The following is an 18,779-nucleotide window of genomic DNA, read 5'->3' on the forward strand; positions in this document are numbered from 1 at the left end:
CTTTCTTGCTGAATAAAACTATTCATTTTCTCCTTTTTTCAATCTGACTGACCCCAAACTTTTGAACTGTAGTGTATACACACAATCTGTTCAGTCACTCACTGAATATCCAATGAGAGTCTCCATACTTCCAGTCTGGTTCTGTTTCTGCTGGCAGCTGATATGATAGAAAGTGAACAGCAAATGGTGTTTCTCTGTTAAACGGGCTGGAAGACGAATCTTTAGCTCGTCATAGAAATCCGGAGACCTGCAGAGCAAATGGAAACAGCCACTGACTACTCCACCCTTACATTTGCTTGACACATTGATGACTGGAATTGTTGTTAGAGACCATGATTACCTGTTGTGATATGTGACTGGAGTGTAGACCTCTTGAAGAAACTCAGGGCCACTTGATTTTCCATAGATTACCTTTTGAGGGAAAGCGCAGAGGAACATAAAGGTGAGTACAAAATGTATAAAATATGAAAACATTTTTAAATATGCTCTTCACACACTAGTTACACAACCACAATCATAATATTTTGGCTGATGATTTTTATACAAACAATTACGATTTGTGACTTAATTGTTTGCCACTTTTTGTACCTCATACAATAAAATGACTAATTTAGTATTTAATTTAGTATCATATATTATATTTTCTTTTATGACTTTGTAAACAAATATCTACACTGTTAGAATGACAGTAATTTAATATAAAATAATAATTATATTTACAAATGTTTAAAAATTCTCTTTTCAATCCACTTCAGTTCTTACTGATATTTTTTAGAACCCAGCTAACCTGATTTTAAAATATGTATTATTATTAATGTATTGTAATTATAATAAATATAATACATTATAATTCTAATATAATAATATTTAAATTACAATGGTAATATATTTTCGACACACATATAGACACATAAATGTGGTTTTGCACTCACAGGCATAGCACAGCTGGAGTCCTCACCACTCATGAACTGGATTTTAACCGTAATGTTTCTCGCTGAAGTCAATCGGTTAGTAAGATTCAACCTCAGAGGATACAGGTACAACAGGTTCCTGTAACATAATACATAAAAATTAACATTTGAAGTCCATAATTGGGTGTAAAAACATTAACTGGCCACTAGATGGCGCAGACCACTCAGAGTTCTACACTGATAACAAGTAAAAATCTAGCTGAATGCGTCATAAATTCAATTATAAATATCACATTAAACTGTTGTGCTTTTGTCTGGCTTATTTCCATATAGCAGTTGGTTTTTAATGCAAGTTTATCCTATAATTAATCAAATTAATTAAACAATTTGACTTTTTCCATAATCTATCCATAATCTAAACAATCCTCCTAGCCCCAAAAACAGGGCCGATTTTGTATGTGAGGCACGTTTCTTTGGGCTTGTTTTGTAAGACCAGATTGCTTGTTTTTCTTATGAGACCTGGCAACACTGATATGCAAAAAGTTTTTCATGCACCCAACCTATTTGTTTTCATAGTCAATGAATGACTAGAATCAACCACAGTTCTGCCCTCCAAATTCTAACAAACATTATTACTTAAAACTAAGATTTATTTGAGATTACTGATTAATCAGTGCAACCCAGTTCTGCTGGATCTCAGCTTGACAATTCATGCGCGTGTGTGTGTTTAACCTAAATTGTGAAGACTGAATGTCCCCACAAGGACTAGCCATCGGTCCCCACAAGGGAAATGGATTAATAAGCATGCAAAATGATGCTTATTTGAAAATGTAAAGATTCAGAAAGTTTTCTATATGTAGTTTTAGGGTTAGGAAAAGGAATATACAGTTTGTACAATATAAAAGTCATTATGTCTATGGTGAGTCCCGACAGACAGGCGCGCTGGAAGCTGTTTCATGCGAGGGGGGCTGAGGGCTGGTTTGGAAAATATGTGACGTCATCATGGGCGGCGCTAAGGAGGGGGCGGGGCTAGCAGGTGCTTCAGCACCCCCAATAAAGACCAAAGCACCCCGATAGCACCCCCCATAATAATTTCTGGAAGCAACTTATCTCGTTATTTCGACATATGATGGGACATTCTAATCTGTATTAAACCAAGTGTTCTTATAATGGTTTTCTATGGGAGGAAAATGCTTAATGTGTAGGCTAATTAAACGTGTTGCGTTTATATTCTGGACTCATCTGATTTTTTGTAGTATAACCTACTTTATGATTTTAGTATCATAATGATTAATAAATGCACGCACAATTATTCGTGAACTTGGTACATTTTTCAAACGAAAAGAAATAGGCTACTCTCTGATTATGTTGCACACACACATGTTGAAATAACGAGATATTATGTTGAAATAACATAAATAATAGGCCTACATCTTTAAATATATTTTATTGAATGTTGTGCTTATTCAATTTAGTAAAATTAAAACTTTAGTTGTGATAATTAAAATGATTGAATATTAAATATTGAAGTTTTGCTCATTTTATAATAGTATTTATATGCGCAGCTCCCCCTGTCAATGATCTAGCACCCTCTCAGCACCTGCGTTAAAAATGATCTGGCGCCGCCCTTGGACGTCATTATGTTGTGGCTGACTGACGACAAGACATGAAATTTCTCTGTACAGTATACTTGTTGTAGCCATATTAAGTATCATATTTATGTTTAAATATTATAGGCTAATGTTATTTTTTAATTTAATCAATGTTGATTATGAAAATGAGCATGCAGCATGATAAAGATATGATACATCATGAGATGCGCAATATGTCTGGACTGGAGACATGATTTTGACCAATTCATTGAGTTTTGTTATGTAGAAATACTCTTTTTAAAAGATTTTCGTTGTATATAAATTGTATCTTAATTTTAATCAATGTTTTATCAACCAATTGAATTGCCTGTATTTAATAAATAGGCTAAGCAGCAAATATAGCAGACAATGTAATAAGGCGCCACGGCACAATCACTTGCATCGCACGTGAACTTGGAGGGCGCCGAAACTCAGCTTGTGCCTAACGCTTTCCATTGATACCCACTTCATCAATCACGTAAAATTAGAGGCCAAGTCACAAGTCAAATAAAATGTTTTATTAACAATTTGAGAATTTTTCCCATGACTACTATTTATTTGACTTTTCTTAACCGTGGTGTTACTCGAAAAAAAGTCAGAAATACGCTTCTGCTGCTTATTGCTAGCCATGACCAAATTAGTATGACGTGACGGAAGCACTTCCTGTCTGAGGAGTAGGCGTATATCAACGATTCACGAAATATTAAAATAATAAATCATTAGTTTATATCTTACTGCCCATAATTTTTATCCCATACACAGTATGTTATGTATATTTTACATTTTTTCCTCACGTTTTTAAGTATAGAGGGAATGCATTGATGTCACGTGTCCCACGTGAACACGCCCCCTCAGCTGGACTGAGTGGCAAAAGAGCTGCTGCGTGACTGGATTTAATAGGGGAAACTGCGGAAACGAGAGTAAAACAAACGATGTTTGGACTCGATATAAGTGTTCCTTACAATTTAGGCCTACCAAAGATCCAGTGATCCATATTGACACGCAGCCATTGTGTTTCCTGACATTTGTGTGCCTGATTTCGACGCCGGGGAAATACGTGAAGCAAATTTGCCTGTGAACGCTTTATATAAATACAATATAGGTAGGTCTAAATCCAGGTGATCACTCATATCAATGTTATATATAGGCTATAATCATATCGTCCAGCCCTAAAACTTGTAGCCTATAGTTTTTTTTTTTGTCATGACAACGCATGTGGTCATGTAAACACGGGAAACCAGTTTTCTTTTACACTGGTAGTTTTTTGCCTCTTACTCGGATTTCGCATTATGTAAACGCATTAACCTGCTTTCTGCTTTTTTTTCTCATCTCGTGCAGCAGAAGTAGAAGTGGTTCAGTCAAAACGCTGCATCTGTAACTGCATGACATGAGAGAATATACGAGCTGTAAGTTTCCCGCTGACATGTTGCAAGCTTTATTTAACATCAACCGACAAAACAAATGAAGTCAGATACGCAAATGATTGTTTTGTCGTCACACGGTCATGGCCTGATTTATTAATAAAGTCATGTAAACACGGTTTACTTGTGTTGTCATGGTTACTGGTTTGCATGTAAACGGGAAACTGGTTATTTCAATAAGCTGATATATGTGAGTTATCATCTTACTGGTGTGCATGTAAACGTGCTCAATGATAACTGCAAATCCACTTTTCTCTGGAGTCAAGTTGATTCTATGAATTGCATCGATCCATTTGCTTCTCTGTTCTGTAGCTTTTGGCAGTCTGTAAAAATATACCTCAGATTTCTTGTGAAATGTAGTTGTACAGTCAATCGCAAAGCTCTTTCCCATTTTAGATGTGTTTTTTGTGTTTTTCACGGCATTCACGCTGAAAACCAATGCTGCCGCTCAGTCTTTTTGCCACTCGAGTGGGCGTGACCGCAATCACTCCAGCTGACGGTGACGTCATACGCATTCCCTCTATAATATTATAGTCCACCACAGCCCCCCACCAGGGGGGGCTGATGCTATGACGAGGGGGGCTGCAGCCCCCGCAGCACCCCCCTTCCCGCGCTACTGCCCACAGAGATACCAAAACCTAACGTGTGTGAGAAAAGTGTGTGTGTGTGTGTGTGTGTGTGTGTGTGAGAGAGAGTGTTTGTGTGTCTGAGAGAGAGAGAGAGAGGGGGAGGGGGGGATTACCGGTATATATTGTGAGGCACATAGACTTCACTGGAAGGGAACTCCAGCACCTCTTTAACCGGCCGTTGATTTTTCTCAGACACAGGCTTGACTGGAATCAGTTCAGGGGACAGACACCCAGGTACAATCTCCGGCACTGGAGACACTTCCAGTTTCAGATAGCCTATCAAACAACATACATGATGTAGGATAAGGTTTTCAACTTTTACACAAAGGACTTTTTCTGTGGATAAAGTGGGCAGCAAAAAGGCACACTTGAGACATCTGCTCACCAGGTATGAGTTTAACACGTCGCTGACTGGACGACCTCTTGATGTCTGTCAGGAACTTGAACAGGTCCTCATCGCTCAGACGCTCTCCTTCCTGCCGGCACATATTTCACATAATAAACATCTTTACAAATGTGTCTGGATTCTTTAATGGAGAGTTTAGATGATAAATGTTACAAAAATGCAGTGTGATATTATCTAGAGCTAGCTGAAAAACGCATGCACCGTTTAATCAGGAGAATGTGAAGAATGGAAAAATGTACTCAAGGTGAACAACTAAATTTTTTTTACAATGCTAATTCGGCGAGGTTGAATTTATTTCCCACAGCAAAAGCACTGTTCTGAAATAAGCAACTGTTGAAAAGTTTAAATTGATCACATGCTCTTGATATTATTGTGAACAAATCATCATTGCACATCATCATTGAACTTTCATCAAAAAGCATTAAATTCTTCCGCCTCTGAAACGACTTTCCTTGTCAGCTGACATCACCATGGCCTTTTGTTTTTCAGTTCCACCTCTTCAGCCACCTTTCCCCTAGAGACCACACCCACCTACACTAGTGTTCAAAGGTTTGGGGTCAGTGTTTTTTTTTTTTTTTTTTTAGAAAAATAATACTTTTATTCAGCAATGATGCATTAAGTTGATCAAAAATGATAGTCAAGACAATGTTTCAAGAGATGTATATTTAAAATAAATACTGCTCTTTTGAACTTTCTATTCAAAGAATTCAGAAAGAAAAATGGTTGCCACAAAAATATTAAGCAGCACAATTGTTTTCAGCATTGATCATAACATGAACATTTCTTGAGCACTAAATCAGACTTCTTACCGACCCCAAACTTTTGAAAGGTAGTGTAGCTGCACTATGGAGAAGCCCCTTTTCACAGTCCCACTAATTATTATTTTTTCTTAATTCTATTAACTCTGAATTGTGCAAGCAATACCTGCTTGATGAACGTGCACATTGTGACAGCTGGTTTAAAGCCAGACAGGACATAGTTGTCCTCCATCACGCTGAATCTGTCAGAGTTACGTCTGGGCAATGTTTTCTTTTCCGTACCACCCCTGCCTGTGCCAAAATTCAAAATTGTACATAATTATGGATTCACATTTTTGCAGGGTGATGCATTATATTAACAGGCCACTGGTATTCATCCATTCAATATCTTACCATTTATACTGTCTGTGTCACTTGTGTCTCGTTCCAGTGTGGAGTTGATGGCACTCATGATGTTGACCGTAGCGAAGGCAAATGGCATCCTGTAGCGGCCCAGTCTGTGACAAAACCCCTCTGCCTGATTCTTCAACTTCTCCAGCTTCTCTCTGTTCTGAAGGACACAGAAAAAGGATGGAGCTTCATAAAAGATAGTGGTTTTATTTATCATAACATTTCTCCTTAGTGAAATAATGTAAATTAACATAATTCGAGAAATAATTGACTAAATTATACACACTTTATGGCCAAGTATGTGGACACCCTAACAATCAACTCTTTTGGGTTTGTTGAACATTTAATCTAAAGAAAATATGCTTCTAAGCTTCTGGGAAAGCTTTCCATTAGATAATGGCACATGGAATGTAGGGTTTTGAAGGTGTTCTTCCCCACCAGACTCAGTGAATGATTACTTTATGGACTGTATACAGGGGGCATTGTCACAACTTTAGCCAAACCCGATTATTAGAAGGGGTTGTCAACATACTTTTGGCCATGTTGGCAAAGTAAAATTTTCAGTAGTTACCTTAGTAACATCACTCTCCCTCAATACCATATATGGTTCAGCACAATCCCCGATCTCTCCTTGCTGAAGAACCTTCTCAATCTACACATACACAACACCAAAAACACTATTAATAACACCATTGTTACACAACGCCATTTATCATCATCTCCATAATAATTTCTACTATTATGGGAATAATCACTATCGATACTATTGGTCCTGATATGGACTGAAATCTACAGAGCAAAAATAATACACATATAGACTAACATTTGATTGGGGCCAGTAACATTTTCTTCTAAAGAAATTAATACTTTTATTCAGTAAGGATGCACTCAATTTGTTTAAATGTGTCAGTACAGACTTTAATAATATTACAAAAGATTTCTATTTAAAATAAATGCTGTCATTTTAAATTTTATATTCAAAACAAAAATCCTGATTTTTTTTTTATCACGGTTTCCACAAAAATATTAAGCAGCAGCACCACATCATTTCAACATACTGGAGAATTTTTTTCTGATAAATTAGATTTTATATATTTAATTACAATTATATATATATATATTTTTTTTTTATATATATATTTTTATATATTTATTAACACTTTTTCATATTGTAATAATAATCCACAATATTACTGTTTTTACTAAGAATTTATGTTTAATTTCAAGCCATTCAAAAACATTTAAAAAAAATTTACCCAGACTTCACTGAAAAAAAAAGAAGAAATAAAATGATTATTATTAATTGACTAAGTCTCAAAATGGTCAGATACCTGTGGATTAATCAGACTGGGCAATATATTGGTTTGTCACTTGTTTCTAAAATATATATTCAAAACCAACGAAACCAGATGATAAAGTAATTTCAAGATAATAAATGTACTCATTTTATTCATTTCTAAAATGGCCTAGTCCTAGACATTTACTCAAAACTACCTTAATGACCAGATAAATGTCTGGAGAGGGGTAGGAGATGGAGAAAATTGCAGATCTGGCCAAAGTGGAGGTGTCAATGTTGGGAGTGTGGGGTCGCAGGAAACCCTTCATCTGATCTGAGTTCAGGTCAAAATGGAAGTTCTCTGAAATCTGAAGGAACAAAATATAACATGATTTCCAATGGACAGCACGAAACAACCAACCTGCTAATGATTTTAGCATATCACTAAAGAAACAGAAGGGAAATTGTGGTGCGTAATGAACAAAAATACTTCCTTATACTTCAGACAGTGTGAACCAAATCAGAATTGAAAGACAGCTCACTAAGAGTCGCATTAGCATAGTTTCCCCCTAAATGAACTCTAAATCTCACTCAATCTGACAAAAGTCATCTTCAACATTGTAAAGAAAGCAAGTCTTAAACGGGCATTTCAGGAATCTTAAATTATGTTTTTTTTCTCAACATTGTAAAATGGGTCATTCCTCCCATTCCAAAACACTCTCTTACACCAAACCATGAAAGAAAAAAAAACATGCTGCATAAAGTCCCTATTTAGCATGAATCATCTGGTCTGTCTCATGTATTAACCTTCTTCAGTGAAAGCTAAAGCTAAAGATGATTAATGTAATACTTCAGGATATTCCTCCCAAATATATCTGCTGTCTGTCCATTTAATATGAAAATACACATGCCACTGCATTTACAGTTAACATTATAACTCACTAATTCCTTAAGATCCATAACTGTCAGTCAAAGACATTCTTAAATTTGCTGTACAGTTTAATGTTCACTGGTTTTATGAACTCGGTCTGAACCGTTCAGACTATATTTTGTGACCCATTTCTACTTTATAACCAAGTTGTTTTAGATGTTTACACAGACTAAGAAAGAAACAGAGAAATTAAAGTCCAAGGATGTTGATTTAACAAAACAATGTTTATGTCTCATTAATGTCCAGCTTTGTTCAGACTAAAGTCGAGGAATGTGGGAGGACTATCAGAAAGAACACTGACAGGAAGAATATTTATTAATTATGTCTCCCCAGCTTAAGCAAAAGGGTCTAAATACAGAAATGTACCACATATTTTAGTTTTTTTATTCATAGCTCTTACGATAACCATCAGAAACTGACCTTCTTCTTCTCTTTTGCGTCATAGAGGGCCATGGTTGCAAAGAGAGGCTCAATTTCAATCTCAAATCTGTAGAAGGAAAAACATTCTCTCAAAACCACATTTAAACCATGGAGAGCATTTCAACCTCAAAGTAAAAAATAAAACAGGTAATTTATAATGAGAAATAATGGGTTAAAATATGAAGTTAAATCACATTGTGAGATATAAAGTTCCAAATAGAAGAAAAGAAGGTCTCAAGTTTAAACATTCAGTAATAAAATAATCAATAATAGTGGACAGTGAAGAAGTATTACTTGATGGTCTGACATCGCACTAGTATCCTCTGCCCAAAGTGTTCCTTGGGACAGTCAGGAATGGGCCGAATTGCTACTGCATCCTCCTGTACACATTCATGGGTAGATTGAAGATAATATTTAGTTTCGAAGTCAATCTTACTTATGATCACAAAAAAAAAAAAAAACACTCAAGAATATCCTGTACAAAACATATCCTCCTGAGACCCAGAAAAAAAAAGTTTTTTGAATTTAGTTTTTTTCCATGTCATCACACTGTTTAGAGCACAATAAACAAATGGTAAAAAAACATATATATAAAATAATATTTTATTCATACGTTATGCTATGTCCTCTGTAGTGGACGCCAGGACTAAGTTGTTTAAAAAATAAAATGACATGAAATTATATGTATAGGCAAAACCAATGGGATTTTTTTTTCAATCACCAATACATTTTGGGGTTTCAGGATTTTTTCAACCAAAATTTGTATAAAGATTATTCTCAACTATGTTATGAAAGAAATAATGGAATGAATTGATACACCATTTTACTTTTTGCAATATGTGGGTAAAATGGCCATAAGTTAATATTCCCATTCAATGCAATGTATCTATACACTGTATCTAATTTGCACATTAATGTGTTCTTGGAGCAACATTTAATGAAAAAATAAGGGTAATAATTGGAGTAATAATTGGCAACATTTTAATAATAATATCTAATATTTCATAGGAATATTGATGTATAATTTATTTCCATATTCACTTGTTGTGTCTCCCAGAATGCCTGATAAACATGATTTTAGTCCTGATGTCCTCTACAGTGGACACGTTTGAAATCAATGTCCTGTTTTGTAACAGAAAGTAATTTTTTATTTGAAAGCCCTTAACATTTTCCTGAGATGTTGTTTTATGAAATACAATTTGAAAAGTAGTCCAATTTAAATTATAATTACAATATATTATCATATTTCCATAAGAATGCTACATTTGATCACTAAATTAATGTCAGACATTTTTAAAGACCAAGGAGAAGTTGTTTTCATGGTGAAACCTCTAAAACATTTGGTATCTCTGAAAAGTTCTGAATGTGCTCTTTACAGGACACCCAGGTTGTGTCATGTGACATGTATGATGTCAGAGAAATTCACTAAAATATAATGTCCACTACAGTGGACAAAAGTCTATTCTTGGGTCCCAGGAGGATATTTTAACATTTAAGCCTGTATTTAAAGCACCTCATCCATAGGCGGGTAGAGGCCAAAGAGCTCGCCGTAGCGGGAGCAATGTCTGGCCTCCTGGTTGAAGCGATCCAGTTCCTCCGGGCTGCTGAAGCGCAACAGACTCTCCACGCGACGGTCCGGCTGCAGAGCCCGTAAGTTGAAGTCTGAGCTTGTGAGGGTGGTCCGTGTTGTATCACATAGTGCTGGCAGGGACGGCGACTTTTCCTGAGGGACAGGAGAGGATATATGGAGAGACATTTAGATATTGTGGTTTTCAATCTGGGGCCTGGGGAAGCACAGGAGGCCAAAAGAGGGTCCAACGGGGTTCAAGGAAAAATTATATATTTATATATATTTATATAAAAATACAAAATAACATATATATTATAATATTTGTTTACTGTTTTTTCACACAGTATTTGGGAATATAAAAGGGACATTTTGGAAGTAAATCATATTTGGAGGTCTTTGGAACCAAAATGTTTGTATAACCACTGTACAGAGACGCAAAAGAGTTGTTTAAACTGGACGCGTCAAATCGAACATTCTTTCACTCTTCCATTTGTCCTGTTGTCGACAGATTCAAGTGCGTGGAGTATGTCAGAAACTGAACGCGCATCTGTATACTGTATCCAGTGTAGAAAGCGTCTGATTATAATTGGTTCTATTTGCTTTTGACGCAACGCTCACATCCAGTGTAGGCAAGTGTCAGCCGTTAAGCAACTGAATGCCTATGGTGCGATGATGTATAACTATTTGTCAATGTCTTGCTCTGGAGGCAGTCATATGCAAATGTATTTGCCCTATTTGACCTAGACGTCGTCGTCACATATTGCGCAAAATCAAAACAAGCCTTGTTTTTTTTTTTAAAGAAGCTTGATTAAATGCTTTGTTTATAACGAGGACGTTTTAAGCTATGAAATTTGCAGGATGTTTTAAGGGTACAAAGACCTCTTATATGTCAAAAAAATTGATTTCTCATGTCATGACCCCTTTGAGAGCAAATATTCTTGCATATACAAGCTAAAAGCAATGGTTCAGATTAAGTTCATTCATTCACTTTCCTTATTTGACACTCTTTATTGTCAAAAGTACAACGAAAAAACAAAAAGGCACAAAGAGTTGACTATTTTCCAATTGTATGTCTTTTGATTACTGACTGAACTAGCAATACCACATAGCTGCATGTGAATTAGAGCAGAGGAGCTATGTATAATTCTGAGACTAATGCTTTTTTCCAGGAAGATCATAAGCCTTTGAGATGGATGAATTCTCAAAACCCTAGGAGAGATTTCAGTTAATCACCAAATATAAGAACCATATGCACTAGCTCTGATAGTGGGCATCATGCAGAGTTCCCATGATACATTGCGTCTAGCCAGTGTAATAGACCTTTCCGTACCATTTGTATTCTTAATCTACTTGCTTAAAGACACACATCACAGAAGAGAGCTGGCTAGCGGGGTCTTTGGTACTCCTCTGGATTGCTAATAACCCCTGCAGTGAATGCGGAGGCCCTTTAAAGGATCCGAAACTAAGAGAGGATTTTGGTGTTCCCGCAGACTCTCAATCTAAACTCATGAAAAATACATGGAGTGAAACAAATCTTTGTGGTTTGGATAATTAAATCTTGGCAAAGGTGCATTGGGACGGAAGCAGTGAAGACAGAATGAATATTCATGCCTCATTTTGTCCCTGGACCCTGACAAAAAGGGGTGGGATAGAGCCAAGATGGTGGTCATAGGGACAAACAGAAAAAAAATACCTAAGAGAAAGATTCTGCTTATTTTATCCTCATCTGTTTATTTCTTTACGTTGAATTGAGGAAATTGATTTGTTTTGTTTGGGATTGAACACACATATGCCCCTTTCACACAGAGATCTTGGAAAACACAGATAATGTGTCCCGGGATTTTTCCCGAGATCGTTTGATTTTGGTTCATTCACACTGCCAGTGATTTTCTGGAATCTGCGTGCGTTCATACACATCCCGTAAGGACATGTGACACCAGATTGTGACATGTTTGCAGAAATTTGTTCTGCAGTTCCTTGACAAACACAAACTTTCTTTTTAGTTCAGTCTAGCAAATTTCTATGGCAATTGTCTGGGATCAACACTCTGTGTGAAGTGGCTATATAAGGATGGGTGGTGACACACTTTATCGGCTTTAATATAATAATAATAATAATAATTACAACAACAAAAAAGAGGAAGATAAGTGTCCATGGGGTTGGGTGGTGTACTTGAGTAACAATATGTACACAAATCCCAATTAGCTGCTTTGTTGTAGTAAAATATCAGTTGTATATAAGAGGAAATGTTTTATAAACTGTGCTTACCAGTTGGTCTTGTTTGTCAGGCTGAACGTCAGACTCAAACGTCTGTCTCTGTAATAATTTGTTAGCGTCTGTCCTCTCGGAGTACGCAATCCATCCATAACCCTGAGTTCTGTGAATAAGAAACACACAATCATTATAGTATCTGTGTGTCTGATGTCATGTATTCATGTATTTAAAATTCAGCCCTGAGGAGGGACAGCAAATGAAGTCTGGGGATTTACCTTCTGCAAACCACCAGCCACGGCTGCGTGTAACTCTGAACACAATCCCTCACATGGGGATCCAGCTCCACTCTGGAGACACACAAACATACACATTATCCATGAAGTCATGAAGTGAGGAACACTGTTTCCATGTCTAAGCCTCAACTCGTTTCAATTGAGAATACTATCTCAACAGCTGATTATGAGCACTTTTTATTCATAATACACATTTAAGCTAAGATTTTTTATTTTTATTACAGTGAACACCAATATTTGAAAAGCTGAATTACTGTCTCACCACCTAGGATTTTGGTACAGAGATAAAGGTTAGGATCATGATTTTTCTGTAGTATTACATACATTTTCATCTCGGTTTTGAGCAGTTATGCGTTTTTCAATTGAGAATGAAAATAATTAATGTATGCAAACAATACATACTTGTGAACACAGTTTCCTGTTGAATGAACAGATGTATAAATGTTTGTTTCTTCAGAGACCCACCAAATGCCACCATTTATCGGTAGAACCCATATTAAAGCTGAAAATTGACCGATTTCTACTCTAAACCTACCTAGACTGCATTATAGGTAAGTCAACTGCACACGTTTCAAAGGAGTTGTAGAGTTCAAACACTAAAATTCATCTAGTTGACCTTCTCAACCCCAATAGGGAGCACCAAGCAGCACCTACCCTTCCTCCGCGACAGAGGGGCGGGTGGTCCTGCATTCCCTCTCCACCAGCTCCACCTCCAGGTTGTCGTCAGGAAACTCCCCCAGCTCCTGCATGAGCTCGGGATCTCCACTGCGCAGCTGTGACATCAGGAACTCATCCAGGTCTACTGGCTCAACTGCTTCATATGACTGAGGCTATATAGAAACCAGGAAATAAAATCCCAAAAAAATTAGCTCTTGGATTGGACACATCATGCTTACTTGTAAGACATCGCCTGTTGCATTTGAGACATAATCCAGAATATAATAGTATGAAACAAAAGTAGTGAAAAGTATAGGAATTGATCCTTTATTAAAAAAACTAAACTATTTTTTACTTTATTAATAAACTTTATTTTTAAGTAAAAATTTTAATATCTAAAACAGAGGCCAGAGACCATCATCAAAGATGAATGCATCACTTCTCTTGGCACTAAAGCATTTAATCCAACTTAATATTAGTTGTCTATCAAATATGCATTTAATCTCCCTCTATAACAACTAATGAAAGGCCTAAATATAAAAACACACACAGAGAGAACTAGAACGCTCTATGACCTCCATAAAAATGAAACAAAGAAGGAGGCCGGTAGCAATAAATCATTTTATAGCTGTTGACGTTCAGACCCTAGCAGTAAAAAAATGCATTGCCTACAGTTGTATTCTTCTAGTAAAAAGCTAGACTGGAACAGAGAGCATTCTGTCATGACTCGAGGCAGACAGATCCAGACCTGCTGAAGATCATTAACAAAACTGCTGCAACGCTCTGGAAGGTTGCAATCTTTTGAGACGTTTCATAGAGATGGATTATTCAGAAGGCTATTGGACATTAAATCGTCAAACTAACGCTAGCCTGCAGAAAGATAGGAAAGCATGTCAAATAAAGGATTAAATAAAGTGTAATTTTATAATAACCCTAGCAGCTAGTTATGTAACGTCTCAAACATTTTTCACACTCTCTTATCTTTTGCAAAGTGTTGTACAACAACACTATCAGTTATCTGAAATGTGCCCCTATAACACAAGAACTCACTAAAACAATTCTGATAAAACACTTTCTAAACAAAGCATCACATTGGCACACCTTGAAAATCATTTAAAGGTGTAGACATTGAATCCCACCACAAGAGAAACCATTCAATTTAGATGAATTAACAAAAAAACTGTACTGTATGTCATCTGATTTCATCTGATCTCTATGGAAGCCCGTTTACACCGCAGAGTAAAAAATAAAAAAAGGTAACAGAGATAACTTTATACTTTTTGCAAGATACAAGAGATAACATAGGATCGAGCGGAGGATCTTGAGGTACAGAACAAGGAAGCAATAGTGAGATTTAAATTCACAATTATCAAAAAACTCTGCAATACTGAGAAATAGACGCAAAAGTGAGTAATAATTTTAAATAACAGATATAAAGTTGTAGTATGTGAAATAAAGCTGCAATTGTGTGAAATAAGATTACAATAGTGAAAATACAGCCGCAAAAGTGAGAAATACTGTCGCAATGTCAGAAACAAAGTCTCAATAGTGAGAAATACAGCTGCAGAAGTGAGATATAAAGTAGCAATAGCATGAAATAAACTCGCAATTGTGAGAGATCACAATAGTGAGAAACAATAGTGAACAGTGAGTAAAGTCTATTAGCTTTTATTGTTTTACTCAAAGGCGGAAACAGGCTGTATGGCAAGTGGTTGCTTATATCTCTAGTGTCATACCTGAGGTAGCACAAGGAACAAGCTTGTACATATTAATAACTGTGAAAAAGCTCTGGATTTAAAGTGCCCCTATTATGCCATTTTAAAGATTACTCATTTTATCTCCTACAACAGGTTTACATGCCTCAAAAGTAAAAAAAAAAAAAAAACTTTCATTTTCTCATAATTTACATTGCACATCACCACATTGTTCAATGATTCTCAAACACCTCGATGGATGAATCAGTCTCTCTTAAGGCCCCGTTCACACCGCAAGTCCTAATGCTCAATTCTGATTTTTTGCTCAGATCCGATTTTTTGATTGGCTGTTCACATTACCTTTTAAAATGTGAGCTATATCTGATTGCAGTGTGAACTGTTTGAGGTTTCAAACTAACCGGCATGCGCAAAAGAACAATAACAATGACATCAGACGCAGCACGCGGTTGCACTAAAGTTCGGGAGGTTATGGAGGAAGTAAGCATATTCGCATTTATTTCATAATGTTTGTGTAATGGAAACTTTTGCGGGTTTATAGTTGCAAATTCACTACAGAGATCTGTGTGGATGCGTAGACGAAGCCAGGAGTGGTGGGAATATGACGTGAATAGTTTCACTGAGACGCTGTTCTCCTGTGTCCCCGTTCTTCCATTTCGTGTGCAATTTTTTCAAAAACGGAGCGGTTATGGTAGGTCCTTCTAGCTTGAATTGAAGTATCTCCCCATATACTACTTAGATCTAACACCTCACTCTCATTGACTCGCTTCATCGCTGTTCTCCATATCTAGTCAAGTGTTTAATGTTAGGCTACTGTCTGTGTCTGTTGTGTCTAGGGCTTCGCCGGCGCATAATTGTGACAAATATCGACGTAGATTGACGTAAAAGTCGCATCAAATCCGCCTTGATTGTTCACACTGCGGCCACATTAAAAAAAATCAGATCTGGGTCTGATTCAGGACCACATAGGTATGTGGTCTAAATCTGATTTGAAAAAATCAGATCTGGGCTAGATTTGAGTGTTCACATTACCTCTGAAGAAATCTGACCTGGTCACTTGACCCCAAAAAAATCAGATTTTGGCCACTTTTGCCTGCAGTGTGAACGGGGCCTAAATCCCTCCTTTCCGTGAGCTACTCTCTGATTGGCCAGATGGCCCAGTCTGTTGTGATTGGTCTACCGCTTACAGCGTGTGTCGGAAGATAACGCCCATTTCCAACAACACTTCAGCTCTCGAGGCTTCCTCAGTCCTCAGTAATTATACACTGTATAAGAAAGTAACGATGACGTCGATTTTACCAACATTTGAAGAACTTATTCAACCCGAACCTCCATCGCAAGGACGACTTGAGCAGGACGTTTCTCACTGAAACGCTACTCAGTTTGACGTACAGATGTTAACTTCTTACTATCAGCATTAAAAAGTGTATGTCCATCAACAAACACATTTGTGTGTGTATTTCTAATTTATTTCGGTGCACATGCAGGAAATGTATTAACTGTATCAATAACGGTGCATGTTAGTCGAGCACTAACGTGAATGACTGATGTAACAAAGTTTGCAAAACAAATCTTGTTCCATCCTTTATCATTACACAAAGAATTAAGAATGACAGACAATCTGCATTTATAGACAATTTTAGGTAGGTAATAGTGGCCCACAGCTGATAAGAAGTATTTCAGTAAGACAGTGATAACGTGAGTTAACCGGTTAGCCAGAAACTTACACAATATAAAACACAAATCTACATATTTTTAACACCCAGTAGAAAATATATACATCAATAATTATTCATGCTTACAGGTGGTGATTCTGAGGAGCAAGCTGGTCCAAATAAACTAGGTACTGACCCATCTTTCTAGAGCAAGAGTTTTGCAAATTCTGTGTTGAACTCAGAAATTTGAGAAGCATGTCGTCAGTAAAATAAAGTGATTTTGGGCGTGTCAAGTTGTTCGAGGGTGGACAACGTACAACATAGGCGGGTATTATGCAAATGTATCTTTTAGTGACATACAACCATAAAGCAGTAGGGTTCTAAACAAAAACGACTCGTAAAGGCGGTTTAGAGTCGATTCTTTCTTTTGGGAGAAAATAACGTTGAGTTATGCTTTTCCCAGAAGCCTCTATGCACGAACGCTGCTGACGTATTTCCGGTAGAATCTCAGCCAGTGTCTTTACCTCCGCATAGCGCGTTCTATTGCGAAGTGTACTAGCGGCCAAACTTTAATAAAATTCATTTTCTCAGAAACGAGACAACAATTTTAGAAACTGATTCGCTAGTCGGATTTCACATGATATGAGAGATTACTCAGCCTCAAAGTTGTCGATGTAGCTCGAAATATATAATTTAATATAGCCCTTCTCTTTCTTACTCTTATGTGTGACAGCTAACTGCCTCACAATATTGTTAACATCATTCACGTTAACCGCTGGAAGTTCTTGTAAACAGTGAGTGTAATTTGCCATTATCTCCACCTAATGCAAAAACGGCTTGCGACGCAGCACCAGATGTAACTGGGCGGGCTGAGACAAAACACGGAAGCGATCGTACATAGAGCCAATTGAGGTACAACACATGACTAAGGGATATCGCGCTCTTGCGCCATCTGCTGTAGTGCGCATTTTCTGTAGACGCAAAAGATCTACCTCGGCCCTGTCAAACCGGTCCCAGATCTGCGGCACTATTCTCGGGTGCAAGCGCCACTTCCTGACCTGTGGTCCTTTTCTGAACAGCAGGTCTGCTCCGCCATTCAAGCGCGCCGGGACATGCACCGCCCTGAGAGATGCTAAATGTTCGCTGGCCCATATCAGGAGCGTCTGTATCAGTTGCAGCAGCGGAAGAGAGCGGGTGCCCCCCTGTCTGTTTATGTACGATATTACTGTCGTGTTGTCCATTCTGACTAACATGTTTGCCGTGCAGATGCTCGCAAAGTGTTTCAGAGCCAGAAGAACTGCCTGCAATTTCAAATAATTTAAATGACACTCTTTCAGTGCTGTCGACCATTCTCCCCTTACAGAGTTCCCCTGGCACAGAGCTCACCATCTATGTAACGCATCTGTCGTCAAGGGACCCTGCCTAGGGGAATCCCATCTAGCCAGGGATCCCCAGGGGATCAGAGCTCGAACGCACGCTGGGGTTATCATCACTTGTCTGTTTAAATGCCAGAACGGTGCTCAGCGCCCATCTCTGGAACACACGCATAAAGAGGAGACCCAGCCGAACGACTGCCATTATTGAGGCCATAAACCCCAGCAGTCTCGACACTGTACGAAAAGGCACTCGCCTTCCCAGCCAAAAAAGACTCAGGCAGCTGCGAAAATTCTTGCCTCTTTGAAGTGATTGCCTCTGTGTTCTTTACCGAATCTATCTCTAAACCGAGATATGAAATCCACTGACACGGAACCAGGGAGCTCTTTTTGAGATTAAAAATCTCAGAGCTCATAGATGGGAGACAAGGGCTTGTTCCCTGCTGTCTGGTCATCCAAATAGGCGAATACTCTAATGCCTTGATGATGCAGCGAAGTCAGTGCTGCTTCTGCACACTTGGTGAATATGTGC

The 18,779-nt window shown here is 37.5% G+C and overlaps 1 protein-coding gene across 3 annotated transcripts in view; it reads right to left on the minus strand.

Moving 5' to 3' along the window:
- Positions 1–18,779, minus strand: part of dock8 (dedicator of cytokinesis 8) — a 56,275-nt gene that overhangs the window by 24,235 nt on the left and 13,261 nt on the right. For all 3 annotated transcript variants that reach the window (XM_056237561.1, XM_056237560.1, XM_056237563.1), the window contains 15 exons: positions 13,505–13,680; positions 12,833–12,904; positions 12,612–12,720; positions 10,287–10,496; positions 9,068–9,153; positions 8,774–8,840; positions 7,641–7,790; positions 6,718–6,798; positions 6,150–6,306; positions 5,923–6,047; positions 4,978–5,068; positions 4,706–4,868; positions 933–1,050; positions 341–411; positions 103–247 (listed from right to left, as the gene is read on the minus strand). In XM_056237561.1, coding sequence (XP_056093536.1) covers positions 103–247; positions 341–411; positions 933–1,050; positions 4,706–4,868; positions 4,978–5,068; positions 5,923–6,047; positions 6,150–6,306; positions 6,718–6,798; positions 7,641–7,790; positions 8,774–8,840; positions 9,068–9,153; positions 10,287–10,496; positions 12,612–12,720; positions 12,833–12,904; positions 13,505–13,680 — 1,821 coding nt within the window. The remainder of the gene's footprint in view (positions 1–102; positions 248–340; positions 412–932; positions 1,051–4,705; positions 4,869–4,977; positions 5,069–5,922; positions 6,048–6,149; positions 6,307–6,717; positions 6,799–7,640; positions 7,791–8,773; positions 8,841–9,067; positions 9,154–10,286; positions 10,497–12,611; positions 12,721–12,832; positions 12,905–13,504; positions 13,681–18,779) is intronic.

This window comes from Rhinichthys klamathensis, unplaced genomic scaffold (genome assembly GCF_029890125.1).
Source record: "Rhinichthys klamathensis goyatoka isolate OS25496 unplaced genomic scaffold, OSU_Roscu_1.1 h1tg000487l_1, whole genome shotgun sequence".
Classification (NCBI taxonomy): domain Eukaryota; kingdom Metazoa; phylum Chordata; class Actinopteri; order Cypriniformes; family Leuciscidae; genus Rhinichthys; species Rhinichthys klamathensis.